Source organism: Oryctolagus cuniculus, chromosome X (assembly GCF_964237555.1).
Source record: "Oryctolagus cuniculus chromosome X, mOryCun1.1, whole genome shotgun sequence".
Lineage (NCBI taxonomy): Eukaryota > Metazoa > Chordata > Mammalia > Lagomorpha > Leporidae > Oryctolagus > Oryctolagus cuniculus.
The window spans coordinates 85,694,678-85,716,437 of NC_091453.1; the positions used below are offsets into that span (position 1 = coordinate 85,694,678).

General features: G+C 50.4%; 1 protein-coding gene across 7 annotated transcripts in view; it reads right to left on the bottom strand.

Moving 5' to 3' along the window:
- Positions 1-6,750: 6,750 nt before the first annotated feature.
- FRMPD3 (FERM and PDZ domain containing 3) overlaps positions 6,751-21,760 on the bottom strand; it is a 146,352-nt gene continuing 131,342 nt past the window's right edge. For 6 of the 7 annotated variants that reach the window (XM_070067469.1, XM_070067468.1, XM_070067470.1 and 3 more), the window contains 2 exons: positions 13,197-14,018; positions 6,751-11,682 (listed from right to left, as the gene is read on the bottom strand). In XM_070067469.1, coding sequence (XP_069923570.1) covers positions 8,624-11,682; positions 13,197-14,018 — 3,881 coding nt within the window. In that variant the 3' untranslated portion in view covers positions 6,751-8,623. The remainder of the gene's footprint in view (positions 11,683-13,196; positions 14,019-21,760) is intronic. The other variant, XM_070067474.1, reaches the window with a different exon arrangement.

Sequence of the window (21,760 nt, forward strand, 5' to 3'; positions counted from 1 at the left end):
TTCTTACAATAAAGTTAAAAATGATTATTCTTAAAAAAGAAAAACTTTCCTACTAGGTAAGCTTAATTGCTGAGGGAAAATTAGAAATATATACCTCCAGGGCTAGCATTGTGGCACAGTGGATTAAACCACTGCCCGCAATGCCAGCATCCAATGTCAAGTGCGGGTTTAAGTGCCGGCTGCTCTGCTTCCCAACCAGCTCTCTGCTAATAGGTCTGAGAAAGCAGTGGAAAATGGCCCAAGTGTTTGGACTCCTGCTTGGGCCCCACAGATGGAGTCCCATACTCCTAGTTTTAGCCTTGCCCAACCCTAGCCTTTGCAGCTATTTGGGGAGTGAATCAGTGGATGGAAGAGCACATGTGCTCTCTCTCTTTCTCTCTCTGCCTTTTAAATAAATAAATATTTTAAAAAGGAATTCATGACTCATTTGATTATAGCTTCTTCTACCAAGGACAGTATTAAAGAAAGAAGCCAGAATCCCATCCAGGTGGCATGTACCAATGCCATCTCACTAGTCAAAGTTATCAGTTTCAGTTCATAATTGATCATAATGATAGGATTAAGAGTCAAAGGGATCACATAAACAAGACTAGTGTCTGCTAATACTAACCGATAGAATTAAAAAAGGAGAGAACGATCCAACATGGGAAGCAGGATACACAGCAGACTCATAGAATGGCAGATGTCCTAAACAGCACTCTGGCCTCAGAATCAGCCCTTAAGGCATGCGGATCTGGCTGAAGAGCCCAGGAGAGTATTTCAGGCGTGGAAAGCCAAGACACTGTGGCAAAAAAAGAGACCTAAATGAAAGATCTCTGTGAGTGAAATCCCAGTGGAAAGAACGGGTCATCAAAGAAGGAGGTCCCTTTCTCTGAAGGGAGGAGAGAACTTCCACTTTGACTATGGCCTTGTCTAAATAAGATCGGAGTTGGCAAACTCAAAAGGCTTCCATAGCCTTGGCAACTCATGACAAGAGCCTCAGGTGATTACTGATGCCATAAACAAGAGTGTCAATTGTTAAATCAACAACAGTAGTCACTGTGCACTTTCTCCCCATGTAGGATCTCTGTCCTTAATGTGTTGTACTACGTGAATTAATGCTATAACTAGTACTCAAACAGTACTTTACACTTTGTGTTACTGTGTGGGTGCAAACTGTTGAAATCTTTACTTAATATATACTAAATTGATCTTCTGTATATAAAGATAATTGAAAATGAATCTTGATGTGAAGGGAATGGGAGAGGGAGCGGGAGATGGGAGGGTTGCGGGTGGAAGGGAAGTCATGGGGGGGGGGAAGCCACTGTAATCCAAAAGTTGTACTTTGGAGATTTATATTTATTAAATAAAAGTTAAAAAAAAGGAAAGAAGCCAAACTCTTGGCCAAAGGCCATGGAAAGCCCTTGGGTGCAGCTCCCTCTGTGTGCTGGGGGCAGGGGTTCTCTGCCAAGCCAGCTAGCAGCTTTCCTGATTTCAGTGGAAAGGCCGAGGAGGAGGAGGTCGTGAATGTTCCTTTTGAGAGGACCTGACACAAGACAGCTTTGCCTGAGAGAATAGCTATTGGGAGGAGATGGAGAGAGCCCCAGAGCTCTGCTGGCCAGGTTTCCAGTTCTAAGCCCTTGATGCAAGCTTAATTCGTTTCTGCAGCCCAGCTGCAAATGAGGCAGTGCTATTTGCACTTGTTAGGCTTGTACAGGCAGGATTCAGGATTTTTATAGCTGCATTTTCAACATTGCCTCATTAATCCTCACAGCCGCAGAGGGAGGCTGAAGACTCAGTCATCTTCATTTTAGAGAAGAGGTCCGAAGAGGTGAAATGACTTGTACCCCATCATACAGCAAGTCAGTGGCTGGGTTGAAAATAGAACTGAGCCCCAATCCTGGGGTGAGCCACACTGCTGAGTGCCCACCACCTTCCAGCTGTGCTTGTTCATTGAGAATGAAGGCCTCTCCAGGTGCAGAGGACACGGTTCCCCTGTCTGGGATGGGGCTGACCTTCTGGTGAAAGGGTGAAACAGGCACCCCTGGGGAGGGCAGGGGCAGGGAAGGAAGGTGGCTGTGATAATGCCACCCCATCCCTTCTGGGCACTCTGTCATCCCAGGTCTCGTACCCTTGAGGAAGTGCCTGACTGCCATCTGTGTCCTGATCCATGAAAGTAGGTCCATCCCAGATGTTCTCCCCTTGGGGCTTCTGCCACTGGCTAGCTCATCTGCTAGACCCTGAGTGTGTCCACCATCTCCATCACAGCATGTCTAGCAGATGAAGAGGGTGGACTTGGACACCAGCTGGGTGGGGTGTGGTGACTGAAGCCCCAAGTATCAGACACAAGTCTCAAGTGGCTTTGAAATGATAAGTACTTAAAAAAAAAAGCATGTACCTTTTGCAATCCTCATTATGGTATTCTTAATATAAAGATATTTAATGTGCCACTCAGACGATATTTACTTCTAAAAACAGTCCCATGTGTCAGTGGTACAGGCGGCCATCATGAGTGAGCTTCGTGTGTCTGCTGGCACACTGCCACATACCCCGGGAGACTGAGACTCCAGGTTGAGGAGCAGAGTGGGGGAGGGTGGGTCCCACAGCAAGGGAGGGGTGAGGAGCCACCTGGGAACTGCATGTAGAGCTTGAGGCCAGCGGGAGTGGGTGCTTTGTGTACACAAAGGACTCTTTCTACACATTTCCATGCACATGTACTGCTTTACACCTGGCTCCAAGAGGCATGTGGCACAAGCACAGACTGGCAAAGAGAGATCAAGGGGCAGGTGGCTGGCGGTATTCTGTGCTTCACAGTCCTTACCCGCAGGCTGCCTTGTCTGTCTCCCACTCCACCCGCCCCCACCCCCAGTAACTGTTGTAGACCATGTTCCCATGAGTGTGGCTCTCTCTCTCTGCCTTGGTTTCCCAGAGAAAATGCTTCAAAGGTGGACCCGGGCTGAGTACTCTTGTGTTCTGGTTGAAAGCTTGGCCTGGGGTTGAAAACTGGTGAACCACTTGCCAGCCGTGGGACCTTGGGCTAGTGGCGTAACCTGTCTGGGTTTTGTTTTCCTCCTGTGAGAAGTGGCGGTGACCATGGTGCCTCTCTCAGAAGAGTGCTGTGAAGATCAAAGGAGACCTTGCATGCCCAGTATTGAGCAGCTCACCTAGCATATGGCAAGTATACACATGCAGTTGTGTGTATGTGTTTTTTTTTTTTTTGCCTGTTTAAGGACAAGGATAATTGTTTTCTGTGTTACGAGAGGTTTTCAACATAGTCCAGAAACATATTATTTGTAGCCAAAGACTTGAGGAAAAAAAATAAGGGATCAACACTGAGAGGGCAGGGCATTACAAGAAATCAGGGACTCTAAAACAGAACCCATTCTTAAGTGGTGGGTCTGTAACCTGCAGCTGAAAACAGTGCTGTCATCAGAACATGTTCTCATGATGCTGGGACATGGGTACCAGCCCAAGGACTTGGTATGTGGGTACATGGGCTCGTGCAGGAGGGAATGACAAGAAATGCTGACGTGCAGTACCCGGCTTTGCAGCACAGCGGGTTAAGTCACAGCTTGTGATGCTGCCATCCCATATCAGAGCCCCAGGTCCAGCCCTGACTGCTCCACTATCAATCCAGCTCCCTGCTAATGCACCTGGGAAAGCAGCAAAAATATGGTCCAAGTACTTTGGCCCCTGCAACCCCATAGGAGACCCAGATGGAGTTCCAGGCTCTTGGCTTCACCTGGTCCAGCCCCAGCCGTTGCAGCCATTTGAAGAGTGAACCAGTGGATGGAAGATCTCTCTCTCTCTCTTTCTTTCTGTGTTTGGAATAAATAACCTTTATTTTTTAAAAAAAAGGATTTATTTATTTATTTTAAAGTCAGAGTTACACAGAGAGGGAAGAAGATGGAAAGAGAGAGAGACGGAGACAGAGAGAGATCTTTCATCCGTTAGTTTACCCCCAATTGGCCACAGTGGCCGGAGCTGTGCTGATCTAAAGCCAGGAGCCAGGAGCCAGGAGCCAGGAGCCAGGAGCCAGGAGATTCTTCCAGGCTCTCAAGTGGGTGCAGGGGCCCAAGGACTTGGGCCATCTTCTACTGCTTTCCCAGGCCATAGCAGAGAGCTGGATCGGAAGTGGAGCAGCCGGGACTCGAACCAGCACCCATATGGGATACCAGCACTGCAGGCGGCGGCTTTACCTCCTACGCCACGGTGCCAGCCCCCAAAATAAATAAATCTTAAAAAAAGAAAATGAAATCAATACTGATGTGCTCCCAGCAGTCCTGTATCTGTGCAAAGGTGAGCCTTTGTCATTTCCACCTAACAATAGCTTCCAGGTCAGGGCACTGGATCCAAAAGAATCATTCACTTGGGAGTCCAAGACATTTCTCCACGGCCTAGGACTGAAACCTCAGCGTTCATGTCCCCCAGCTCTATGGAGGACCTCCTTGCCCCAGACTCACATCCACAGCCTGGTTTCCAGACTGCAGCATGGGAATCAGGTGCTGTTATTACTCCCATCCTATTGGATGTTTGGAGGACTTTGATTCTAAGACATGATTTTGTGCCCCCCCCCCCCCCCCATTGCTGGTAGTTGATTTTCCCCTGCCCCTTTGGCAGCAAAAATTCCCGCTGAGGTAGGTCCTTTCAGTTCATTGCTGTTCAAATTGCCTATTATCCGCAAGTGCCTTGACAACAGCTTGAAATAATGTAATGGCGCCAGCACCACTGGCATTTTGGGCCCATGCCAAACAGGCTGAACCCATTTTCCTTTAATTGGCTGAAGTCAGAAAGGCGGGAGTCTGACTCTGGGGGATTTGCATGGGCGGGCTGGAGGGCATAGGCTTCAAGCCAAAGATGGCGAGGAAGATGCCAGTGGGCACGTGGCCTCCCCTGGCCCTCCTGGCTATTGTAGAGACCAGCCCTGGGGCCACATAATGGGAGACCCTCAGTCATCTCAGAAGTTTTAGAAACATTTGGAAAGTAGTTGATGAAAGTCAGCTGAGTGAGACATGGGACGGTGGTTCTGACTCCTCCTGCATTTGCTAGGAGGGTGCCTGGTGGCCTTAGCTACATCCAACTACCCTGGATTAGCTATCCCCAGAGGACACAGGACCCTTTACACTGGTGTAGAAACATGGAAGGACTTTCTCCTGATAGTCATTTGCATTCCACACTCATTCACTCCACGAACATTTAGTTGAAGACTATGTGCTAGGTATCATGTGAGTGGGTACCTAGGGAATGTAACCCAATAGGAACACTTCCTGACCTTAAGCAGCATCCAATGTACTTAGTGCAGAGCCACAGCAGTCCAAGTTTCTGGACTGTGCAGCTGGGTAATTTCAAGTTTCCCTCTACATTGGCGTTGACTTCCAGTGAATCCCAGCCTTGGTGTTCTGGGACAGTGTCTCTGGGAGCAGGAGCCAGAAGAGCTCTGCCAGCAGTCCTAAGGCTGTTGCCCAGAGCTCCCTCCCATGTGCAGAGCAGAGCTCTGGTTTGGTGCTGGGGAACACTGCAGAACAGCCCAGACTGAACTGTGTAAACGCTGGCTCCTGCTCAATGCTTTGATTCCAAACTTTTTAGCCGCCACCTTTGCAGGAGTAAAGTCTGTGATTATCTTTGGGAGGAAGTGAGGACTCGAGGGCAGTGTACATGAGTGTGTGGTTTGTGGACTTAGCCAACAAGGCAAGTGAGGCCGGACAGAACTGAAATGAGCAAGCCTTGTGCTCACGGGACTATCACTGCCCAAAGGGGGATATTTTTATTTCTAATTTATTATGGTGGGGCTCATATACAGCAGGGAAAACCTTTTTTTTTTTTAAAAAAAGATTTATTTATTTGAAAGGGAGAGCTACAGAGAGGCAGAGGCAGAGAGAGAGAGAGAGAGAAAGAAAGAGAGAGAGGTCTCCCATTTGCTAGTTAACTCCCCAAATGGCTGCAACAGCCAGAGCTGAGCTGATCTGAAGCTAGGAGCTTCTGGGTCTCCCACGCGGGTGTAGAGGCTCAAGGACTTGGGCCATCTTGCACTGTTTTCCCAGGCCATAGCAGAGAGCTGGATAGGAAGTGGAGCAGCCAAGTCTCGAACTGGCGCACATATGGGATATGGGAGAACCTTTGACACAAAGGTGCCTCATAGGAAAGGGGGGGGGGCTCTGGGGGCATCTGTGATTACCAGAAGGAAATGAGAGCAGGAAAACTAACTTCTCACCATTAGAAAAATTGCTGAAAAGCTAGAGCTACAGGCTCTTCTTAGAGTCCTGATGCTTCCTTTCTAACCAAACAACTCTCTCCTCAAGAAACTGTCAGAGGTGATTGCAAGGGATTTGTTAACTACACTATGAGGTAGGCAGGTGACAACCGGATGTGTTTCAGAGGGAAAGGTCCCATTTCCCAATCCCAGCTGAGGGCTGGCTGGAAACCCTGTCTCCTAGCTCCCAGGCCATTGGTGCATGTGGCATGGAGCACATTATGCTTTTGCCTACCCCCAACAGCCATGGTGGCCAGGTGGGCCAGGGGGACCCAGTGTTAAGAGAAAGGACTAGACAATGTCCAACTCCCATGACAAACAGCAGGCTTCTAAGAGGCGCAAAGGAGATTGCTTGTACATTGGGGACTTGGTAGGAGCCTGGTCCTTAGCTCTCATAACCCACTGGGGCCCAGGTACCTGTGAGCAGAGGCCTGGGGGCGGGTGCTCAAAGGGCAGTGACCAATCGACAATTTAAGGACACAAAGACACACACAGAGAGGCACCGCAAAGACGTATTGGGATAGTCAGGTGAATAGATTTAATCATTCTTGTTTGAAAAACAAGACATAAATTAGTATATATATATAATTTATATATTTTATGTAGTATATATACTATATACAGACATTAGAAAATGTTTCCTCTCCATGAGGCTAAGGGAGAGGTGAAGGGTGGCGGTGGGATGACACAGGCGGGTGCGAGTGGCGAAGGTGCAGGATCAAGAAGTTGGGAGAAGAGGAAGACCATGCCAGCATTCTGGCTGGCAGTGGTCGTGGGGGAGGGGCTCCCCACTGGCTGCATCTCTGGCCCAGGAAACGACTTGGTCCTGTGGGAGGAGAGGCAAGGAAGAGGGGGCTGGCCTTTGCAGAAAGAGCCCCCTCGTCCTGGCCAGGACTTACCACTCGGTGGGGGGAGGGGGCTTTATTGCACTTCGGGGTTACCAAGGATGGGTAGGGGTTAAGCACAGTGGACATTTTTATAAAACTCATGTGAGAATGGGAGGTGTCCCATGGGCCTCTCAGGGAATGATGAAAGAGGCGGGGCATGAGGGCGAGCGACACAGGGAGATGCGGAGAGGCGGACGAGAAGCAATCTATACAGAAGAAACATTGGCTTTCTTTGTTCCCTACAAGGGGGCAATTGGTAGGGACTCCGTGTCTTCACTCCCAGGAAGGTTGTGGGGGGAGGGTGGTGGGGGAGGTGGAGGTGGCAGCGGCGGCGGTGGCGGCAGTGGTGGCAGCGGCGGCGGCACTAGATGTGTGGTAAGGAGGATGCTAACCAGTGTGACTTCCCTTCCAGATGGCTCCGGAGAGGGAGAGAGAGGTGCAGGATTGCACCGGGTAAGGCGCTCAGCTTCTTTTCTTAGAGAGACAAATCCACAGGGTCAATACACAGCCAAAGCATATACTCAGGATTAACATATCACGCTAGCTTCCAGAAGTTTAAGATATAGTCATCACCACCCCCCTCCCCGTGCCCCCTCCCCCCCACCCCCCACCCCAATCCATAGCTAAGTCAAACTCCTAAGGACAGTCTGTCTGCTAGAGAGATGTTGACAGGGGAGCCACACGCCCTGCAGCCACAGCCCCTGTGCTGGGCCGGGCTGTGCCAGGCGGGCTCAAGGCCTGCACTAGGTATCCCCAGAGCAGACATTTTCACCAGGTACCGGACCCAAAACAAGTGGGCTGATCCCAGAGGCTTGCTCCCTAGTGGACTGAGCTGCCCTGCCCACCAGTGAGGGGCAGGGCACTTTGGGGATGGCTGGTGTGGAGCTACTGGACCCGGGGTGGGTGGGCGAGGGTTCCGAGGCTGCCAGCCTATTGGGCTGGCTGCAGACAGCCTGCGGAGGGGCTTTTTTCTGCCAACGACCCACCCGGGCACAGGCCCTTGGGGGTGGCTCCTGCCAGGCGAGTGTGAGCCCAGGGTGGTGGGCGGGCACATCTGGACCGAGCGCCCCATGCCTCCCCCCGCCCCCACCCCACTCTGGCTCGGGGCTGTGGCCTGATGCTACTGTCACTGCTCCCTGCAGAGAGAGCAGATGCCAGCAAGAGCTCAGGTCCTGACTCCCGGCGCCCAGCACAGAGCAGGAAGTGAGACTGCTGTCATCTCTCAGCTCCGGAGAAGAGAGAAAACAGAGAGCTCTGTGGTGGGCATGGTGACCAAGGGCCTTTGCCCTCACAGTGACGCCCAGAGGCCAGAGAAGGGCTGAGAACACCCAGGGCGGCAGCTGGGCCTGCAGCCCTTAGAGAGAGCCTCAATCCAGGGAGTTTTCCCTCCCCAGGAAAGTGATGGGCTCTTGGACCCTGACTGGCCCAGCAGATACACACACTCAGCACAAGATGCAAGGACCACAAAGCTCAAACCTGGGGAGGGGGCTGGGCCTAGGCAGATGCCCTACTTAATCAGGGTTTTTAAGGAGCGGGTGAATGTGCTCATAACAGTCGCCGAAGATGGGGAGCCTGGTGGGTGCCCTGTGGCTGTCCCCGTGGCAGCTGCCACCTGCTGCTGCTGCTGCTGCTGCTGCTGCTGTTGCTGCTGCTGCTGCTGCTGGTTGAGGTTCCGGGCTGTGGACTCCTCAGCCGCGCGCAGCAGGAACGTGTAGTTCCTCACCACTTCTTCCACCTTGGCCAGCAGCTCTTGGCGCTGGGCCTCAGAGCGCACGATGAACACCAGCCGCACAAAGGTCTCGATGAGACTGCTCAGCACCTGGAAGCTGCCTGTGATGGCTGCGAGCATGTGGGTTGGGCTCTTGTCCACGTTGGCCACGCGGCGGCAGGAGGCCCGGAGCTCCTTGAACTTGAGAGCTAGCTCGAGCTTGTACTCAGAGATCTGTGAGACATAGGGCTTGGGGGCGCGGGCCTCAGGGCTGGCCACACACTGCCGCAGGACCGTCAGCAGCTCATTGGTGTCCAGGCGGGCAGCCAGGAAGCCGTCGGGGAGGCCATAGGCATGGGCCCGCAGGGCGTTGATCTTGGCCAGGCTCCCCTCGAAGGTGGACACCCGAAGGTCAATCTCCTGGGTGCGAGCAGCCTCGGGGCTGCTGCAGGTGGCAGCGTCCAGTACCTGCAGGGTCCTGCTCACCACAGGCACCACCTGCTCGTCCAACTTCATGCCGGGCAGAATCTTCATGGGAATGGAGTAGGAGAGCTCGTCTTTGCCGTCACTCGCGTCGTCGGCCATGTCGCACTTGCGGTAGTAGAAGCAGTAGCGGATGGAGCAGCACTTGCTGCTCTCGCTGTCCTCGTCCAGCTCGGCTGACTTGCGGTACACCTCCTCTGGCAGTGAGAACACGGCCATCTGTCTGGGGCCTTTGGTCTCAGGGGTAACCTGGACATACGAGGGGTCTCCCAGGGTGGGTGACTCCAGAGGCTTGCTTTTGGGAGGCACACCCAGGGGGAGGCCTGCCTCTATCTCCTTGACCTCCCTGGGCAGCGCGCCTAGCGGTGGGTGCGGGTACACGTCCGAGGTCAGCGAGGCCCTGTCACCCTGGTCCAGCTCACTAATACTGTAGCGGCGCATCAGTTTCCTGTAGTTGGGCGCTCCCAGACACTCGCCCCCTGAGGCACACGTGGTCAGGCATGAAACGCCACTCTCAGGGTCCGATCGACACTCGCGGGATTCTAGGCTGGTGGAGCGGATCCGCCGGACGTTGATGGGGCTGCTGAGGCTCAAGCCCGGTCCAGCCTCCGGCTGCTTCTGGGTCGGGGGGACCCTGTCCCTTTCCCTCCCCCGAAGGCCAGGAGGCACTGGCAACTGGGCGGCCTGTGGCCGGCCACCCCGGCAGATGCGTTTGCAGTCGCAGCTGCGCCTCTGCTCACGGGACATGCCAGGTCCCTGCTGCACGGGGCTGCTGCGTAGCTGGCAACTGCAGCGGCCAGGCGCTGGTGGCTGCAGGTACTCAGTGCCTGGCAGCTCCCCCTGGCTTGGTGGCTTTAGGAGTTCTTCGAGAAACTCAAGCTCATACTGCTTGACCTTCTGCAGCTGGGCCTGCCGCTCGTCCGTCTCCTTCTTCTGGCGGGTTGGGAAGGTGGCAGAGAATAAACTCCGGAGCCGGAAAGGACCTCGGGATGACTTGGGCTTTGTGGGGCCTTCAGAGGCTGAGTGGGCTCCGTCCAGGGTCGTTTCAAGCTTCCTGGAGGGCATGGTGCTCACTTGCCGGCTGGCGGCCGGAGGCCTCAGTGGGCTCTGGCCTCGAGGCTGGCAGCTGGGGCTCTGGCCTCGAGACTGGCTGCTGGGGCTGGGACCCCGGGGCTGGCAGCTGGGGCTGTGGCTTCGCGGCTGGCAGCTGGGGCTCTGCAGAGCCACGGGGTAGCCAGCCTGGGGCACCAGACTGGTCTCCTCGAGCTTGCTGCTTTTGGGTGTGCTCTCCAATTGCCCCCGGTCACCCTGGCTGGAGGCAGTGCCCTGTTTGTGCAGGGCAGGCTTGGTACCCTCTGACCCGCCCTTGCCCGCCCCCTCCCCTGCAGCTGGCTTGCCCACCGATTCTCGACTTGCTCGCAGAAGATAGCTTTTGGAAGGGTAACTCTGAACAGGCATCCTGTCTTCTGGCGGGGAGAGGTGGGGGCCATCAGCCCGGCTGCCTGCGGGTGCTCTGGCGCTGGGAGACACCTCCGGGCCAAGCTGCTGCTGGGAACTGCGCGAGACCTCTGCGGCGCTGGGGCTCACGTGGAACTTCAGATTCTTATTGGCATTGCCACTCCCCATGCCAACGTCTGCCCTTGCCCTGCTGACCTCCGGCCTCCCTGTGCTGTCCTCCAGCCTTCTCTCCTCCCTGCTAGGGGTGTTTCCCAAGGCCCCGCCAGGGCTGGCCAGACTCTTGCTGTGAACTACCTGTTGCAGGGCGGCTGAGATGATGGCTGGGGCCACACTGCCTTTGGGGTCCAGGATAAGCTTGGGGCTCAACCTGAGCTCCTTGGGCAGTTTCTCCCTCAGCTCTGAGACCTGCTCGTCACTGAGGGATGGTGTGGGTGCCCTCCGGGACATCTCCAAACCCGCCCTACCGTGGCCAGGCCCTTGGTCCTCAGGGACTGGGGACAGCAGGCTCAGATTCTTCTGCTCACTTAGCTGCGGGGACAGGGCGGGGTGCACCGCCAGGGAGTATGTTCGCTCTCCCTGCGCCTGGGCCTCTGACTGGGGCAGCTTCCGCCGAGCGCCAGGGGGACCGGGACTCTGGCCCGTGACAGCTGGCTGCAGGGATGGGTTGGGATCCGGGCGTCCGAGTGAGTAAGGGGCCGTGAGAACGGCCTGGGCGGCACAGCTCTGGATTCGGAAGGGCAGGTCCTTGCGGGAAAGGAGGCTCTCCTTGTTGAGGTGCTGGGCCAGAAAGTAGGTGGTGTTCTGGTGCTGCTTCATGGCCGACATCATCTCCGACATGTCAGTGAGCTCCGAAGAGTTGGTCTCATGGCCCGAGTCCAGCGAGGATTCAGGAGTAATTGTGGCCAGCACAATCAGACCTGGAGGAACAGGGAGGGCACCTGTTACACTGAACTGACTTCAAGTGCCTTTCCAATCAGCGGCAGAGACGTCCTGGAGGCCAGGGTCAGTGAGCACTTTTTTCAAGCTGGGGAAAGCCAGGCAGGCCCAAGGGAGGTGCAGGGCTGAGTGTGGGAGGAGTTGGCTGGAGGGACAAAGAAAGGCAAGCTGGGAGAAAGGGTATGAGAGGCTGGAATCCAAAAGAGAAAACAAGAGAGGCAAAGAGAAGATCCGGACAGTTTGGTGGTGAATTACCATGCAAATTACATGCAAACCAACATGCTAATCAATGCTATTTTTAGATTCAACAGCTAGGAAATTTTTGCTAATTGTCCTGAAGGGGCTGGCAAAGAGAGGTCCCCCCCTCATCTGGCCAGGCCCACCCAGAGTCCTTGCAGCTGAGGCCATTTAAGCGGAGCTTGTTTTCGGGCCTTGAGCCTGGGAGCAGCTGGTGCTTTGGAGCTCCAGACGCTGAACAAGGAGGAATGGCGGCCCTGGGGGCCTGACACAAGGGGGCTGCCCAACACCAAGGGCGCCCTCACATGCAGAAAAGGCAGGCTGCTTCCAGCCCCAGTCCCTTCAACTCTCTGCCCACACTTCCCCTGCCCTCACACTCCTCCTCATAGTCCTTCCTTCCTGTTTCTTTGCTGATGCTGGTTACTGATCTCCTTTTTAGAAAAGATGTATGCGCACGGATGTACATAAGTGTGACTATGGGTACATGTGTGACATGTGCATTTGTCTAGGAGACAGATGGATGTACGTATGTCTAGAGCAGGGAAGAGCATGCATGTTGCATGGTTCTCCTAGCAGGTGATGCTTAACAATAGTTTTCTGAGTCCTTACTGTGTGCTAGGCAGCGCTGAAGTGCTTTGCAGGAATGATCTCATTTAATCCTCACCAGAACCCTCTGTGACATGATTATTGTTATCAAACCCATTTAAGATGACCCAAGTGAGGTTCAGAGGAAGTAAGGGCCTTGTCAAAGGTCACACTGACAGTGAGTGAAGAAACCACGATTCAGGTGCATCTGACCCATGCTCCTAGGCAGAATAAAGACCTCAACCCTGAGCAGTGATGGCTCTTGGCTCCCTGATCCCAGGTGACTAGACGGATAGTTGGCTGTTTTGTTTTTCTTCCAATCATGTGCATGCTGATGTTCTTTGCCTGTCTTCTATATCTCTCACAATTTTCCTCTGCTGCTGCATCCTGTCTGGCTCCGTGGCTGTCATGGCCCCAGTCCCTGGGATCCATCTGCAAGACATTTCCAAAGACAAGGAATGGAGGGAGCTGGTGCTCTAGTTAGAGCTGAGAGCCAGCCTCTGCCACAGCATCGTTGCTCTGTTGACCCCACCTGAACTACCTAAGGCCCATCCACTGCCCGACACACCACAGTGGCTTGGAGATCTGCTTGGGAGAAAGCAGTGTCACCTGCTGGCCCTTCCTGGCCAGAAGAAGGAAGGGGAGGCAAGAGGGAGGAGGAACGGCCTGTTACCTGCAGTCTGTGGGGGTGGGGGGTGCGGTCCGTCCTCTGAAGCAGCCAGGGCTTCCAGAGCCTGCAGAGTGGACACCAAGGCATCATCCAGCTCCTGGGCATGATCTCGGACTGTCCGCGTCTGCACGCTGTCAATCAATGTCACTGGTATCTCATCGTACAGAAGCCCACGCAGGTGGCGTCCCTGCTCCTGGCTCTGGACAGCTCGGCGCTTGGGGTCATCCTCATCAGAGCTGTTGTCTCGGAAACCTGGGGGTGGGGCAGCAATGGCAGGCAACAGAGAAGTTGTCTCATCTTCCTCCTCCTCTTCTTCCTCACTCCCAGGTGGTGGGAGGGACATCAAGTCTACCATGTTGTCACGAGAGGAGCCAGGCCTCCCACCTTTGCGAGGGCCCAGCTGCTCTTGGAGTTTGGCTTTGCAAGAGTCACAGTAGAAATTCAGGGCTTCGGCCCCAAGGGAATTGTCCAAGGTGTAAGACCGGGCCCTGCTGGCACAAGGCTCGTGGTCTAGGCTGGCTGCATCAAAGTCATCAGGGACCACCTCGTAACCTTGGCCAGAGCTTTTGGATGTGGGGTCAGACTTGGTCCTGGGCCTGGTCTCCTCGAAGAACATTAAGTTCTCGTTGACATCCGCCCGGCTTTCCGGCTCCTTCCTTTGTTCCCGCATGTGGAGGTAGCAGAAGCTGACAAGCTCAGAGTCGGCAGGCGAGGGCGTGCAGCGGCTCGACTTCCTGGGGCTGGTGCCCACGCTGCCCACATAACTACTCTCCTTTTTCCCCAGGTGGCCCCCAGTGACAGGGCGGTTGGCGCTGTGCATGTAATCTAAACCCAGAAAGAGAATCAACAGATGAGCCCTGGAGCTGAGGATTGTGGCTGAGCTCCCTTGGCATCTGGCCCTTGTCCCTGCAGCACAGCTGGGTGACAGGGACCAAGAGAAAGCACTACTAGCTGGCCTTGAGAGCCGAGGGAGGAGAACCTAACAGCCCGAGCTGCTGGTGGCCCCATCGCTTCCGCCTCCGGGGGAAGGCACGTGGTCAGGTGTGACAAACACCTTGGTATCTCGGCCCAGCTGGAGCCTTACACGGGTGTACCTTCTCTGAAAGTCAGCTGTAAATCTACTTAAAGAGGTGTGACTTGTTTTATGCCCCCTTTGGAACGGTCGCTGCTCCTGTCCCCCCACCCCTTTCAGAGCCTTTCCGGCTGCCAGTGCTCTGTTTCTCTTCAGTGATCTTGGATCTCTTCTAGGCGAAGGAACTAAATCTGACAAGTCGCTAAGGCTTCGGTGCAAAAGCGTCAAGCAGGCTACATGCAAAGACGAAGAGTTTGCATTTCAAAGAGAAAGGCCATGGAGGCACCCTACAAGAATAGGCTTTCCTAGTACAATCCTGGCTATCTGAATGTGTCAGGAGTACTGGAGACAGGGCCTGCTCTGCATGTAAGGGAGCAGTCTGCTAATTCTTCTAATCTACACTTGATCTTAGCCAAAAGACGAGAAGTGATAATTCTTCAAATCTTATCACTTTTCTAGATTCGTGCAGGGCCAGCCCTGCTTTCCATGCAGACACGTGGCACAAATCCTCTTATAAGCAGCTCTTAATGATGGTAGGTGTGTCCATCTGAGAACCATGCATAGCAAATACTTAATCTCTGAATTGCTTCTCTATCTTACTGTATTTTGGGAGACCCTCCCCATGTTATCTGAGAATAAACTCAGACAATGGCAATTCACTTTGCTCTCAGCACTAACCTAGGTTCATTTAATCATCACAATAACCCAATGAGGTAGGTTTTATCATCATTTCAGAGAGGAAGAAACAGATCCAAGACTGAAGTGACAGTACGAACTTGAATACAAGTGTGAACCCATGTTTTTTTTTTTTTTTTTTAAGATTTATTTATTTATTTGAAAGGCAGAGTGACAGAGGGATCTTCCATCTGCTGATTCACTCCCCAAGTAGCAGCAAGAACCAGGTCTGGCCCAGGCTGAAGCCAGGAGCCAGGAGCTAGGAGCCAGGAACTTCATCCTAGTCTCTGACATGGGAGCTCAAGGATTTGGGTCATCTTCAGCTGCCTTCCCAGGCACATTATCAAGGAGCTGGATCAGCAGCAGAGCAGCTGGGACTCAAACCAGCACTCCAATATGAGATGCTGGCATTGCAGCAGCTTAACCCACTGCACCACAATGCCAGTCCCCCAAACCCACAGTTTTAACCATTACCCTATAGCTCATCTTGGTGGTCATGATGCTGGCAAACATGACTTCAAAAGAACTTTAACTCCACTTTGATAGAGTCAACGTTCCATTACTGCCTTTCACTAGAGCTCACAGCTATGGCAAAAACACAGCACTGGCCTCTAACAACAGAGGCCCATCCCCAAATACGAAAACAAAAACAGACAGAATTGAAGGGAGAAATAGACAATACAACAATAAAAGTCATAGACTTTAACATCTCACTTTCTATAGTGGATAAAACAACTAAGCAGAAGATCAACAGGGAAATGAAGGACCTGAACAATATTATAAACCAACTAGAGCTAACACAAGTCCGTGGAACACTCCACCTAATGGCAGAAGAACATCCATTTTGCTCAAATGCACATGGAACGTTATTCTAGATAAACCATATATTAGGTCATAAAACAAGCCACAATAAATTTAAAAGGGATAAAAATCACACAAAGTGTGTTTCCTGAGCACAATGGACTTAAATTAGACATGAACAACAAAAGGAAGTTTAGGAAATTCACAAATTTGAGGAAATGAATGCACTTCTAAACAACCAATGAACTAAAGGATAAATCACAAGAGAAATGGGAAAATATATTGAGATGAATGAAAATGAAGATACAATATATAAAAATCTACGGAATGTAACTAGGGTAAATTCTTAGAAGAGAAATTTAGAGCTATAAATGCCTCAATTAAAAAAAGAAGAAAGATTTCACCAAAATAACCTAAACTTCCACCCAAAAAAATCAGAGAAAGAAGTATGAACTAAACCCAAAGGAAGCAGAAGGAAAGAAATAGTATAGAGGACAGAAAAAAAAAAGGAAATCAATGAAGCAAAAAGTTGGTCCCTTGAAAATATCAAAATGAATAAACCTGGGGCTGGCGCTGTGGTGCAGCGGGTTAACGCCCTGGCCTGAAGCACCGACATCCCATATGGGCGCCAGTTCGAGACCCAGCTGCTCCTCTTCTAATCCAGCTCTCTGCTATGGCCTGGGAAAGCAGTAAAAGATGGCCCGAGTCCTTGAGCCCCTGCATCTGCGTGAGAGACCAGGAGGAAGCTCCTGGCTCCTGGCTTCAGATCGGCGCAGCTCTGGCCGTTGCGGCCAACTGGGGAGTGAACCAGCGGATGGAAGATCTCTCTCTCTCTCTCTCTCTCTCTGCCTCTCCACTCTCTGCGTAACTCTGACTTTCAAATAAATACATAAATAATAATAAATCTTTAAAAAATGAATAAACCTTTAGCTAGACTAAGCAAAAGAGAGAAAACTCAATTACTAAAATCAGGAATGAATAAGGGACATCACAACTGACTACACAAATATGGAATAAGGGAATATGAATTTTTGTGCCAACAAATTCGATAAGCTAGATGATATGAACAAATTCTTAGAAATATACAACCTACTTGAACTGATTCAGAGCTGGCCCTGTGGCAAAATAGGCTAGGCCTCCACCTGTGGTACATCCTGTATGGGCTCTGGTTTGTGTCCCAGCTGCTCTTCTTCTGATCTAGCTCCTTGCTATGGCCTGGGAAAGCAGTAGAAGATGGTCCAAGTGCTTGGGTCCCTGCACCTGCATGGGAGACCCGGAAGAATCTCCTGGCACCTGACTTTGGATTGGCCCAGCTCTGGCTGTCATGGCCATTTGGGGAGTGAACCAGTGGATGGAAGACCTTTTTCTCTGTCTCTTCCTCTCTCTATCTGTAACTCTACCTCTCAAATAAATAAATAATCTTAAAAAAGGAACTGATTCAGGAGTACAGAAAATCTGAATAGGCCAATAACAGAAAAAGGAACTGAATTAGTAATTAACAGCCCCCATGTACCCACTATTAAAAAAAATAGCCAAGGTCCAGATGGCTTCACTGGTGTATTCTACCAAATGCTCAACAAGCATTTATATCAATTCTTCTCAAACCTTCCAAAAATGGAAGAGAGAACACTTCTCAACTCTCTCTATTACCTTGATATCAAAACCAGACAAAGACATACAAGAAAACTATAGACCATTATCTCTTATGAATATAGGCATAAAGTTCCTCAACAAAATACTAGCAAACTGAATCCAGCAGCCTATAAAAAAAGTTAGGGACCAGAGAGGTGGTACAACAGGTTAAACCACTGCTTGCAATGCCAGCATCCCATGTGAATGTCGGTTTGTGTCCTGGCTGTTCCACTTCCAGACTAGCTTCCGCATAATGTGCTTGGAAGGCAGTAGATGATGGCCCAAGTAGCTGGGCTCCTGCCACCCACATGGGAGACCTGGATGAAGCTCCTGGCTCCTGGCTTTGGACTGGCCCAGTTCCAGTTGTTGTGGCCATTTGAGGGGTGAGACAGTGGATGGAAGATTCTCTCTCTGTGTCTGTTTCTTCCTCTCTCTTTGTAACTTTGCCTTTCAAATAGATATTTTTTTAAAAAATTATACAGGGACTCTCATTGTGGTGCAGCAGGTTAAACCAGCGCCTTTGATGCTAGCATCCCATATTAGCATCAGTTCAAGTCCATTCTGCTCTGCTTCTGATCCCACTCCCTGTTAATGCACTTGGGAAAGCAGTGAATGACGACCCAAATGCTTGGGCCCCTGGCACCTAAGGCAGAGACTAGGATGGAGCTGCTGGCTTAAGGCTGGCCCAGCCCCACCATTGCAGCCATCTGGGGAGTGAAACAGCAGATGGAAGAATGATTTCTCTCTCTCTCTCTCTAACTCTGCCTTGCAAATAAGAAAATCAATATTTAAAAAAGTTATGCACCATGACCAAGTGGGTAAATTTTTGGTTTACCACCCAAAATCAACTAATGTAAATGATTTTAACAGAAGACAGGACAAAAACTGCATGGTTATCTCAATAGATGCAGAAAAACATTTGACAAAACTCAAAACTCTTTCATGATAAAACACTAAACAAATTAGAACTAAAAGGGATCTTCCTGAACACAATCATGTTTATCTATTAAAAACTCCTAGCTAACATCATACTGACATACCTATTATCATACATGAAAGATTGAAGGTCTTCCTCCCAAGATCAGGAAACACCATGTATAGAATAGCTATTCTCATCAGTTTGATTCAACACTGGAAATTATAGCAAGAGCAATTAGGAAATAAAATGAAATCTAAGACATTCATATTGGAAAGGAAAAAGTAAAACCATCTCTATCTGCAGATGACATGACCTTGTAGCTAGAAAACTCCAAGGAATCCACTAATAAACTATAGGAACTAATAGACAAGCACAGGATACAGTTCAATACACAAATATCAAATGTATTTTATACACTAGCAATGAACAATCTGAAAGTGAAATTAGGAAACAATTTTATTTATAATAGCATCAAAGTGAACAAAACGCTTAGGTATGAATTTAACAAGAATAAGACTTGTACACTGAAAACTACAAAATATCTAAAAGAAATTAAGAAGATTTAAATAAATGGAAAGATATTGTACGCTCATGGGTTGGGAGACTTAATATTGTTGAGATGGCAATACTTCTCGAACTGATCCACAGACTCAACATATTCCTTATCAAATCTCCAGCTGATTTTGTAGTTTACAAGCTAGTACCAAATTTCATATGAAATTGCAAGGGACGCAGACTAACCAAAACAATTTTGAAGAAGAATGAAGGAGGAAGACTTATATTTCCTGATTTCAAAACTTAGTATGAAACAGTAATAATCAAGGTTGTGTGGTACTGACATAATGATAGACATATAGATTAATGCAAGAGGCCTCAGAGTCCAAAAATAAACTGTCAAATTTATGGTCAAACAGTACAATTTAAAAACTGACCAAACGGGACCAGCATTGTGGCACAGTGAATTAAGCAGCTGCTTGAGACGCTGACATCCCATATCAGAGTACCAGTTTGAGTCCTGGCTCCTATCTACTCTGGTTTCCATCCAGCTCCCTGCTAATGCACCTGGGAAGGCAGCAGAAATGCCCCAAGTACTTGGGGCCCTGTCACCCACATGGGAGACTCAGATGGAAATCCTGGCTCCTGGCTTCAGCCTGGCCCAGCCTTGGCTGTTGTGGTCACTTGGGGAGTGAATCAATGGATGGAAGAGCTCTCTCTGTCTCTCTCTCTCTGTCACTTTGCTTTTTCAAATAAATAAGTAAAAAAGAAATAACAACAGCACAGAGCTAGATACATGATTAACTCTCAACTCTTATACAAAGTAAAACATGTGCTTTGCATTGTGAAAGGACTCCGTGTGGTTTATCTCACATAATCTTGTTAAATGTCTCATTAGGCAGGTAGTATTATACTCATTTTATAGATGACAAAACTGAAATTCAGTTTATGGAGTGTCCTCATGACCACACAGCTAAGATACAGCAAAGCTGGGACTGGAATCAGAATCTCTCTAACCTGTGATCTTAAACTCTTACAGTCTTCCATAGGCCATGTTGCCTAACTATATACATGTTGCTCTAACTATAGATTCAATAGTATTACATTGAGTGGGTTCAGCTCAGGCATTACTGGCTGTATCTAGGGAGCCCTGGATCAATTGAGGGAATAGTATCTTATGACCTTCCATGTGGGGAGCAATCCGGACTAGACTAGGTTACTCGAATTAAGACTTATTCTATGCATCTGCTCTCCCACAATATGGCGCTGGGAGAGAAGTAAACAGCTTCCGCACAGCTGCCTCCAGTTCAACTAATAAACTGTAGGACTTGCTCCTGATTGGAGGAGAGCAGCGTACTCGGTGTGTGGGCAGCCGAGTTAGGATTGGCGGAGGAGGACTATAAAGGAGGAGAGAGACGGCATGCACCGGGAACATCTATGGGGAACATCTAAGGGAACCCGTGCAGCCCCCGAGAGAACCGGCCGGCGGTGTGCCGCTCCCCTGCGGAAGTGGGGAATGCGGCCAGGGGGAACTGCCCTTCCACGGAGGTGGAAGGGATAGTAGCCAACCCGGGAAGAACCAGCAGCAAACCCGGGGAGGGCCGAGCAGACGAAAGAACAGCGTAGGGTCCTGTGTTGCTCCTCCACGAAGAGGGGGAGCGACACTTCCATTCCTGCCAGGAAGCACTAAGCCAGGAGTATGGACTATTATGATGTCTCTACTTCAAGGCATTGTCCACATGTTCTGGGGAAGCACCAGGTGCTAACTACCTATGAGACAGCTGAGCAATCAGGGTAGCCTGCCTGGTAATAAGCTGCCACTGAAGGTGGCTCCCAGGGGCATGGTCAACAAGCAGGTGGCGACTGCTCTCAGGCAAGGGCTGGACTTGTAAGGCTGGCTTCCCTTCCTGAAAGATGGAAACATCTCCCAACACTAGACTGTGGAGGCCAGGTGATGCCCTGACCACCACCTGGTACTGTGATTTCCAGATCTTAGGAGAGAATGTGCCCTGAGAATCCCAAATCTCCTCTAGGCAGAAGATTAGAAATGCCAGGAAAGCCAGGTGCAGTGGGCTGATGGCTGGGACAGCATGCCTCCCAGATTGCAAATCTGTTGTAAACTGCTCATCAGCTTTCCTAAGGGGATGCCCTAGCCTGTCCCTCTGTACCAGCCGCTCCAAAGTATGATTGAAAGAAAAAAAATGCTTGCAAAGAATGAGACAGTGGATCCAACTGGACTTATGCTCTAAAATAATTACAGTTTGTTTTTACATATATAAATGTATGAGGGGACTTTAAGTTCGTAGAAAATGGAATGAAAAGATATGTTTATTGCATCCAGCACTGTGGCAAAGAAGGTTAAGCCTCTGCCTGTGGTGCTGGCATCCCACATGGGCACTGGGTTCATGTCCCGGCTGCTCCACTTCTGATCCAGCTCCCAGCTAATGGCCTAGGAAAGCAGTCCTGACTGCTTGTGCCCCTGAACCCACGTTGGAGACCCAGAAGAAGCTCCTGGCCCCTGGCTTCAGATTGACCCAGCCATTTGGGGAGTGAACCAGGGGATGGAAGACCTCTCTCTCTTATTGCTCCCTCTCACTGTCTGTAACTCTGCATCTCAAATAAATAAATAAACCTTAAAAAAGAGGTAAGTTTATTTTGCTGCAAAATCACTTTGAAATCCATGCATAGTTGTTTCATAACATGCATTTTCCACACATTTTTAAAGACTACTTGTTTATACAGATGTCAAATTTTTTGCACCCAAAATAAGCTTATCATTTAATCCAATTTTTCATGAACTTTTTGAAGTACCTTGTACAGTCAGCATGACCTTGATTCAAACAGCATTCCAGTGCTAGGCCCTGCTTTACTGTATAGTCCAACAATCGCTGTTCGTGATGATGACCTAGAGGCCTTGAGAGATTTCTCATTCTTTCTGAATCACCAAAAAAGAGGAAAAAAGTCTACTATGTT